The sequence below is a fragment of the Abramis brama genome, assembly GCF_963993115.1.
Source record: "Abramis brama genome assembly, chromosome: 15".
Lineage (NCBI taxonomy): Eukaryota > Metazoa > Chordata > Actinopteri > Cypriniformes > Leuciscidae > Abramis > Abramis brama.
Genome location: NC_139977.1, coordinates 25,033,251 through 25,044,044, shown reverse-complemented (window position 1 = coordinate 25,044,044; position 10,794 = coordinate 25,033,251). Strand labels below are relative to the sequence as shown.

General features: G+C 39.2%; 1 protein-coding gene across 1 annotated transcript in view; it reads right to left on the bottom strand.

Annotated features, from left to right (window-relative positions):
- Positions 1 to 2,666: 2,666 nt before the first annotated feature.
- Positions 2,667 to 10,794, bottom strand: part of cacna1bb (calcium channel, voltage-dependent, N type, alpha 1B subunit, b) — a 147,399-nt gene continuing 139,271 nt past the window's right edge. The window contains exons 47-49 of the mRNA XM_084137076.1: positions 9,806 to 10,061; positions 6,955 to 7,172; positions 2,667 to 6,866 (exon numbers count right to left, since the gene is read on the bottom strand). Coding sequence (XP_083993202.1) covers positions 6,318 to 6,866; positions 6,955 to 7,172; positions 9,806 to 10,061 — 1,023 coding nt within the window. The 3' untranslated portion in view covers positions 2,667 to 6,317. The remainder of the gene's footprint in view (positions 6,867 to 6,954; positions 7,173 to 9,805; positions 10,062 to 10,794) is intronic.

Here is a 10,794-nt window from a genome sequence, read left to right as displayed (position 1 = left end):
TTGTGATGTGAATGGAAATCAAAAGACTGCAAACCAACTAAGATTGTAACAACTTTATTGAAGATTGAAAGTAAAGGCCATTTTGAGATGACCCTTGTGTCCGTGGTTGACTAATAAGTCAACTATAAGCTCTTTTTCGAGTTAGAGGCAGGACTGATGTGTGTAATCCAAGAAATAACTCGACAGACACCAAACAAAAGAACGTAATTCATCAAAACTGTCAAAAGATCCAAAGCAACTCAAGTACAGTAAAAGTAGCTTTGATGAACAAGATAAGATACACTTTCAAAAGCATGACAATCACAGCACCAAGCAAACGTGTTTGTTTACACACACTTTTCACACACCTCCATGGTGGGTGGCATTCACATGACGTCATCTGTCAGAATCATTGGTGATCATATTTTCATCACATTTCCCAGTGGGTTTTGATTTCGCAAAAACAACACAGCCCGAACGAGCACGACCGGTTTTACTGCATGGACATAACGGCTATAAAATTTGAAATAACTTGGCGTCCACCTCACAAAGTCAAGAGCTGGTTATAAAGCTATACCTGGAGAAGGCTGAATGCCATGTGCATAACATAACTACACGGCTTACGGTCTGAACCTGTTGAGCTTAAATGGGCTTTTCATGGCACGCTATAGCACATTGACTCTAACAAGTCATCTCGGTGATTGCATACACTCTTCAGCTGGCGTCTGGATTTAATAAACCCGTTCATATGTCAGCCTGACCGTAAAATCAGAGTTTATTAAGCCAAGCCAAACTTGTTGTAGGTTGTTTGCTGAGATCACAGAAGGTTGATTAAAACAATTGAAAAGAAGAATGTGCTAAAACTAATAAAGTCTCTTAATGAGCACAGGGAGTGGGCAGTCATTGTAGTTTAATTTTTTTTTTTTTTTAAAGAAAAACTGTAAGGGAACTTGGGTAGTTTTCATAATAGAGATCAACCAAAATTGCTTGTTTACATTCTTAATTGTTTTATATTTGCTTTTGCCACACTAATATCTGAATTATCAGTATACTGCTAACAATAAATCTACAACACATTGTGACTATTTAATCATTTTCTTAATAATAATAACAACAACATAATAATATAAAACAAATTCTTTTTTTTTGGCTGATACCAATAAGCCGATAATTTTGATATTCAATCACTATTAAGTTGATAGAGAAATAAAAAATGGTTAACATCAGCCGTTAAAAGATGTTAAAGGTACCAATATATTACGTGTCCCTGTGTGACAACTGGCAATAGTATAAAAGACTGTGTATGGCAAAAATAAGCTTTTTTTTTAGTCGCTAGTGATATTGGACAATCTACAAATGACGCATAAACACAATTTAATTGCAGAAATCCTTTTAAGTAAAAGAACATCAGGTTAAACCAAAGCACAATTTTTCAAATGCATCTGCTTGTGCATAATAAACACAAATGAGCCTTCTTGGTGATTTAATGAATTCAGGGCAGTATATATTTGATGATGATTGCATCCTCTACTTTCTCCCAAGATTGCTGGAACTAATTGCCCTCACATCTGCCACAAATCTGTTAAATGTGTTTTGGACAAAAACAGTGAAAATGGGTGAGGTGTTGCATGAAACAAACACTGTCCATTGTTTAACATGTATGTGAGTTCAGCCCTCATGTTTGGAAAAACAGCAGTAGTGTGATTTAAATAGGCGGGGTGTCAAAATAGTTCATTGCTAAAGTACCTGCACCTGCTCTAATGTACAGTAAAGTTTTAAACAACAGCGGCTCCCAGAGGGAAACATTGGACATGAAAAATAAAGGTAAAACAACATGTAGGCTACTGTACATGAAAGAACTTTCATCATCGAGACGGTTGATATTTATGTATGAGAGAAAGTGTATATTTCCTTCATTTATTCCGAGCTCACATTTTAAATTTAGAATTTATTTGAATACAAAAGTGATACTTTTTAATGAATTTACCAGTTATCTAAACATTAGTGGTCAACAGATGTAAACAAACGAACAATATACTCTATGAACTACACAATACAGTATTTTATTAAATGTTGACGACTTACCTGTCAGCAATATCCCCGAACCGCTCTCCATGTCTGGTGTATCAGTTGGACCGGTGTCCGGGATAGTGGCTTTTACAAAACTAAATAAAACTGCTGTCCACCACACCACAGGAGCGAGCATCATGTTTACCTGATTTATAGAGCCGCGAGACAAGCACTGTAATTATTCATCGCATTTTACGTAGCTTAGAAGTAAATGAAATGTGTTTGAGGCCGTTAATACTGGAGTGGTACGTGTCTACCGTTGAAGTTTGGTCACTTTACCAACGCGCCTCAGCGTCACTGTGAACACCTTGCGCTTGCCGCCAGACACCTTCATCTGGACCGTATTTGCTCAAGGGGCTCCGCCCACACTCACGGCGCTGGCCAATGAGAAGCGGCATCCCAACAATCATTAACATCTCAGGACATGAGAATGGCAGAGGCATACTGTGCTCATTTCATATATAATGTAAAACATGAAAGAAATGTATTAAATATGTAATATTTAATTATTTTATATATACATTTTTTTTAATTCTTAAGTACATTTGCATTTCATAGGTTCAGCTTTTTCCATGACACAAACATCTCAATACCAAATTAAAATTGATTAGAAAAGATTGAAGAAAGGCAATTTTTCCCCAAGATTTATTTCCATATATCTCTCAGTTCAGTGATGGTTTTTTCATACAAAATGTAAATGGTAGAAATGATAAGAGTCAATGAGCAGAAATATATGGCATCATAGATCAATCATCACAGGAGTGAGGCAGTCTCTCTGTGCATCGCTCTACTGTTCAACAACCTTTTTACAACAAACTGAGAAGTGAAGGGTTTTTTAATTTTCTCCCAGGAATCCAGGGGTAAGTGTATCAAAGATCGTTTCTTAAAAAAAAAAGAAAAAAAAGAAGCCATTTAACTCCTCATAGAAAAACATGAATGAAGATATACAATTTCCTACATGCACATATGTCATCATAACATGCAAACATGACATCATCCAAAGAGATTAGCCACAGGTTAGTTGGACAGAGTAGCCTATACAGCACACAGAGACAAACTAGTGCTGTAATAAATTTGGCACCTGGTATATATATATATTTATTTATTTTTTTAAAAGAGGAAAGGTGATTTCTAAATTGAGGGGAAATCAAAGATCTACTGGGTAATGGGTAAATCACAACACTCCACATCTCATCCCAAAACAAGGAAATGGTGGCCAAAGGCATTTCACTAGGATATCACGTACTGTAAAAAATAAAGAAATCAAATGTCTTAACATTAACCATCCTTTTAAGTGACGTTGCGTAAAACTACATTGGTTCACTTCCTAGTGCAACCAGTACAAATACCACTATATTCTTTCATATTCTTTCAGAGGGCAGATCAACATCAAGCATAATCAGCAATGCATTTTTAGGTGAGCTACACATCCTGTATATCAAGATCTCTGTGAAGCGGTGAATTGGTCCCACTGGTGCTAAAGCAAGAGTGTGTTGAGTGCAGGTAAAGCTACAGGATGAGGAGCAGTCCTAAAGTGTCATTTTGTTGCATAGCCCTACTGTACTTCAACAGTCAACATTTCCCTGCACTTATGGAACAGAGCGCAACAGTCAGGTTCCACAGGTAAAGATACCAACTCGATATTTTAACAAATGTATAAACCTTTCAAATTACCATATTATCATGAATGTTGAGATTCTTAATGGGTGGTTAGTGCATAATGTAGCCTATACATGGATGCTTAATAATGACATTGCCTGTGAAGAACTACGACTGTACACCACTGATTCGCCAATCAAGAAAATCCCATCAAAATATGTTTTAATTAATTTTTTCCAGCAGAATTCTTCTTTTTTTTAAATCAATATAGAAATATTTCAATTTACATTTCCAGTCACTTTATAGACCTTATGCACCAGAGAAACAATGTGTTCGTTTTTTTGCAGTGCCTCTGTATATTTCTATGGCATTGCTGTCGAAGAGTAATTAGCTAGTGAAGTGGATTTACTTATTGTGGAGTTAATGAAAGTTATCATGAGCATTGTAATGTTTGAAGAAGATGTCATAACAAATGTCAGCAGACATTTTAAAACGAGCCGTTCATTCATAAATCAGTAAGATCTTGACTTCATGCTGTGGAAATACAAACCGAAAGACGGAAAACAACGAGTGCAGCACTGAAAAGGGGCGGGGCTACACAAGGTCTATACTGTAAGTCATAAGTTCATTCATTCCTTCATTGTATTTTACTTTTTGCCCAATTTTCATTCACTATTTTGCTTCAAATACTTTTTTGCTTGGGATTTCTGTGGAGACAATATATAGTAAAACATTTCCAGAACCAAAACAGTTGAAAAAGTGGACCGCAACTGTTGCGCTCTATTGCAGGCTCACCCTAAAAATACCACCATCTAATAAACCCCTAACATAGAAAAGACACGGTTGGAAACGACAAACAGAAAACATGGGCAGGATCAGAGTAAAATTCACCTTCTCTGAATAAATTAACCTCAATTTATTAACTATCATCAAAAAACATTACAATATCTCACTTAATGAGAGAATACAACATACTCTTTTATTTCAAATAGGTTGCACTGAAGCATTTTGCGTGATGAATAATAGATACAAGTGGAAGTCAATAAAGCGCTTCAATTCCCTCACCTTCTTCCTCTAATTAAATCCTGGAAGAAAAAGGTGTGAGCTCACAATACACCCTCTGGAAACAACACTAACACCAACAGCAACCAACAAATACAACCTTCTACCATCCTTTCAGTCCTCTATAAATCATCTGCATTAGCATTTTTCATATATCATCTATTTTCCCCTGAATTGTTTTAATAATACACTCTGAAAAGACCAACATCATCAACATCCACCTTAACTATCTTTATAACGCTACAGTCTTTGTTTTGTGCAATATCTTTCCTCAAATACATGCTGAAGTACATTTAAGAAACAAAAATCCGTGACATTTAACCTACACCATACAGCATCTGTTCACTGCCTCTTTCAGGCCAAAATACTTTGTGATGCATTGCACACCAATGTGGCAATAAAATCGTAAAATTTAGGCACTTGGTTTCTTACCTCTCAAGAGTAAGAAAAGGATTAGACCTTATGTAATGTCCAGCTACACTCGGATCATTTACAAGGTACAAAATGGAACACTGTGAAAAGATATTCAATCTACTGCAGTCTGATAGAAAAGTGAGTTCAATTTGGCCTTTTTTCAGTAAGTAGAGGCAGACCGTCTATTCCACTCAAGCTAGAGAAGGATGTAGAATTACAGCAGCAAGAACCTTAAGGCTGTGTGTCCACCAAAGAGCGCTTTTCTGAAAATGCCCAGTTGTGGGCACTTGAGAACGCTTTTGGAGGTGCAGTGTTTAGCTGTTTATCTGGTAGACCCACTGCGAAAAAAATGTTCCTCCAAGCATTATTTTTTATATTAGTAATGTGGTAGTCCAGGGATGTCGATGTCATCTGGTATGGTCATGGAAACTCTGAGACAACTCTGTTGATCATTAGTTGTACAAGCAGACTGTGACAGTTAGTCGGTGCGGTATTTGTCCCACCTCTCCTCCACCGCGATTAGACGACTGGGTAAGAAGTGATTGATTAGCGCTGCGTTTTATCCAAAGTTGAACATCAACATCAAGCGTGCAACACTCGGTGTGGAATAAACGCTTGATGGAGCTTCCATTGCAAACAACTGAACAAAAATGCCAAACGTTTTGGTGGACACAGAGCCAATATCCCTAGAAATAACTTTTCAGTCATTGCGTCCTGTGCAAAAGTGTCTAAACAACCTCTCATACCACAACAACTAAACATCTCACTTTTTCCACACAACTGATCAAGAGTGTTTCCATCATAGCTTGTATTTTTGGGCATCTTCCTCTCTGAGGTCTGAGGTCTTGATCACAGGCACAGCTGATGTGACCATCTCCCTTGTGACCCTTCTGGAATCAGCCCTAATTAAATTAAAAGCAGTGGGGAGTGTCACTTGAGGCTAAACTGTTCTGTTTGAAACCTATCAAGACCTCCAAACGCTTTGCATCTTGCCGCTACTTTCGTAAACAGTGACAAGGATGTCTGCTTCTTTCTAAACAAGAGAAGTACACATTTAAAAACCTTATGTGCTCAATCTGATGGTAAACGGGCAGAAAACAGTGTAAACTGTGGACATAACTCTTGTTTCCCTCCAAACATAGGCTCCTCTTCTCAGGGCAAAGACGATAAAACGCATGCTAGATTGAATCATGCTAACACCAGTCATCTCTCTCGGTCTCCTGGTAGCTTCCAGATGCTCTGCCGCTCGAACCGGGTGTCGAGTTCACTCCGAGGGAGTAGTGATAGCCGTTGGGGACTCCGCTCTGGCTGCGCGAGAGCATTGTGGAAGTGGGGGTCGCACCTGACGACGTGTGGGTGACGGAGAGTGCAGTCCTGGGGGAGCGGCCCGCACCGTACGTGCTCAAGGCATCGTGGAAGTCGTCCGCTTCAGACAAGTTCGAGTCTTGCTGGAGGGGACCTAAGTTGGGGTCAGAGCTGATACGAGTGACAGGCACGGGAGATTGGCGGTGGGCGTTACCACTGAGTAGGGCATCATGCTCTGACAGGCCACGACTAAGGCGAGAGGGGCAGGGCCCTGTAGACTGGGCAGTGTTGAACTGGACTGGGGAGGAGTTGGCAGTCTTGTAGGCGACGGCAGGCCGAGGGGTAAGGGGCGTCTGAGGGAGCTGTCTACGCCCACGGCAGGGAGTGCTGGTGCCTGAGGTATGAGTGACTGAATTTCCTTTAGCTGTGTTAATTCCCTGAAACACAACAGAGAGAAGCGAAAGAGTGAGCCCCTGTCAAAACAGCACGTGTAGAAGCTAGTGTGACCGAGAGAAACCACCTGACCTGTTTAAGCCTGTTTGGGTCATGTGGTTCTCCTGGCGACGTGGACCGGCTGGGCCCGGCGGACACGCTGTGGCCGAGTTCATGGCTGCCGTAGCGGTCGCACGAGTAGTATCGTTGCTGTCTTTCTGCCGCTGAGGATGAATGATGCTTCCTCTCGTGGGAGCGTCCACGGTCACGCTCCCGCGCTCGTTCCCTAGGCAATGACTCGGTGTTTGGATCTGCTGATGTACAGACAAACATCACATTTATTAACCAGCCATGTCCTATTCAAAGCAGAATGGTGTATTTATTTGAAAATGTTAAAATAAGATATTCTGTGGGAACGTACTGAATAAGGAAATGTAAAATAATTTGCACAAAAAAAGAATGTGGGCTGTTTCCTTATTTCCAATTAAATTAAATTATTAATTTCTCATTTTCTCTGCTTATATTCTCCCCGAGTGTGTCAATAAATAAGTTTATCCATGAGCCGTAAACACCAGACACTGCCCAACACTAATTGAAACCACTTTGAATTCAAAACACCAGAAGGCATTTACATATCACAACAAAAGGACTGTGTGTGTGTGTGTGTGTGTGTGTGTGTGTGTGTGTGTGTGTGTGTGCGCGCATGTGTGAGCCCTGCTGTTTGGTGCTGTTTTAATCTTTGACTAAAGAGGAACAAAAACATGTAGAGGAAGATGTATGTGGGTGTCTGTACGTGTTTGAAATCTGAGTACAAACACACCCAAGTAAAATGAGCTTTCAGTGGACTGATGTATTGCCCTGTTTCAACTCAGTCAAAGCTGACTGATCTATTAAGAGCAGAGCCAGACTCCAGCTGAGAAACATGTTTACGTTCCAGTGTTTCTAGGAACAGAATAATAGGAGCAGAGAAAGAAAGAGTAGGAGTCTTGTAGTAAAAAAATAAGAAGTGGTTAATTTTGTCATCCTGAGAGAGCTCTTCTATTGAGGAACCAAGAGCTGCTTTCTCTCGATGACTGACTTTCCCAGTTGCGCTACAAACTGGCCAAGAAACAAAAATCGGAAAAAAATTCAAAAGCACATTTTCTAGCAATGGTTTGTAAGCCTCACTCTCAGTCAAATAGAGAAGTTGACAAAGTAAATCCCAGACCAAAGCGCTTTGGAGAGGAATAAAGAGTATTTTCCTCGATAACCTGATCACTATAATCCTTAAAAGAATTTACATCACTGTGCTAAGCAAAACAAGCTGGGATTTTCAACTAGTAAAGATTTTACAGATCTCTATATTGTAAATGTCAAATCCTATTTAAAAAATAACATATAAAACTGCATAGCACAGCAACAAAACATATTTGTGTATGTATATATATATATACAGTACTGTGCAAAAGTCTTAGGCATGTTAATACCCCCCCCCCCCCCCCCCTTTATATAAAATATAAAGTTATTTATATCTTTTGCTGTAGTGTGTCAGTAGGAAATATCAGTTTACATTTCCAAACATTCTTTTTGCCATTAATTGTAATAATCCAGTGAGATTTCTGTATGCACAAGGTGTCTGACAACAGCCAGGATGATCTGATCTCACCACAATCGAGTCCGTCTGTGATTACATGAAGAAACAGAAAAAACTGAGACAAAGGATATTAGGATATTAATATGCCTACGACTTTTGCACAGTACTGTGTATATATATATATATATATATATATATATATATATATATATATATATATATATATATATATATATATATATATATATACAGACCCTTTCCAAAAAATTAGAATATCATGGAAAAGTTTATTTATTTCCATAATTCCATTCAAAACGTTAAACTTCCATAGATTATAGATTCAGGGCCCACAACTTAAACGATTTCAAGTATTTAGTTGTTTATTTGTACATAATTTGGGCTTCCAGCTCATAAAACCCACAAAAACAGGATTTCAAAAAATTAGAATATTACATGAAATCACACAGTAATTACACAGTGATACCATGGTCATTGAACCAGGTTTTGGTTCTTTTGGCAGTGTGGGCAGGTGCAAATCCTGCTGGAAAATGAAGGAAGCACTGAACCTGGTTCAATGACCATGGTATCACTGTGTAATTACTGTGTGATTTCATGTAATATTCTAATTTTTTGAAATCCTGTTTTCGTGGGTTTTATGAGCTGGAAGCCCAAATTATGTACAAATAAACAACTAAATACTTGAAATCGTTTAAGTTGTGGGCCCTGAATCTATAATCTAAGGAAGTTTTACATTTTGAATGGAATTATGGAAATAAATAAACTTTTCCATGATATTCAAATTTTTTGGAAAGGGTCTGTATTATATATATATATATATATATATATATATATATATAAAATATAAAAGGTGCTGTGCTGAAGTTGCTGAGCAGATTTACGCAATGCTATGTGTCTGCTAGGGACGTATTTAAAGGTGAAGTATGTAAAACTTTTATGTTAAAGGTTATTGTTCATTGACTACTATTAGTGTGCCATTCATGGGTTTATCTCCCACAAAAGTGTAAACATTGAGCCTCCCAGGCACCATTAAACATTGAGAGTGGTCCGCTCAGATATGTTCATCTCTTACCAGCTCAACCAATAGTTTGGGGTGCAGCTACTGTAGTAGGCTGAGTCAGATTATGATCCAGTTACAGACTCTTACGCATTTGCCTATTTAAATTCAAACGAGAATATCGTGTTAGACAGTGAGGAGTCAAAAAGGTTAAGATCCACTGTTCTAGGTGGTTGCTTACTGGCTGAAATCAAAAGAGGCCATATCAAGTCTCTATGATATTTTTTTGCTGTATGATTTTCTTTCACATGGATATGCCGAAGAGCATAAAAGAATGAGAGGAAAATGAAGCCCACCTGTAGGCGGTGGCTGCTCCTCGCTAATGGCTCGATCCAGTGATTTGTGCTTCTTGTCTTTGCGCCGTTGGCAGCGGTGATGATGATGGTGATGATGATGATGAGCTCGCTCCCTCTCTCTCTCCTGAGCGAGGGTCTGGCCTGAGACCATCTGTGGCCTCTTCAGGTCATATTCACTCAGACTGACCTCTCGCACCCCTCTCTGAGGAGTCAACGAGGACGTGGACCGCCGCATGGGACTCACGTCTGCGATAGGCTGTGTAGCAGAAATAAAGCAAGTTAACATGTGAATGACGAAGGTACAGGAGAGGACACATATCTAGCACGGTACTAGAATGACAAGAGTTTCAGACCACTAGACCTGTCACAACAGACGCACAACACCAGCTGAGCATGAAAACACACTTCCACTGAAGAGCCCGTTCCTGCGGACCCACGCACGCATCGGAGAGCAGTGGAACACCGTCACGGTCGATGCAAACACTCTGCTGTTTGAATGCTGTCATCGAGTCGTCTCTTATACACACGGACTGGACGGCTGGAATAGTTGCTGCGTGAACTATCCACAGCCAAGCAGCGGTCACTGATCAATGAAGAGTCACTGGCGCTTTTCTTGGATAACTGTTGCTGTTAATCTCTACATAATCTATGTATACAGTGTACATGTGTATTTACAGTCTCGAAAAGATTTGAATTAAATGTAAAATTGGTCACTTTAGGCCAGACTCTTTGGAGAATCCATGACCACTGCTTGATGACTGGAATTTCTACTTTTGTAGTAGTGAGTCTTCTACAAACACTCACTAGTGCCGCCCAGTGGCATAAGATTTCAGAAACTCCAAGAAGCAGTGCAGCCCCTCTCCACATAGCTTGAAAATGCCTCAATAATTGGTTTGAATTAGCTAGCATTTAAACTTTTATGAATAAAAACCACAGACTATGGAAGTTTTTAAGGTTTTCACAGTAAAATCATTTAGTCCCTCCCAATC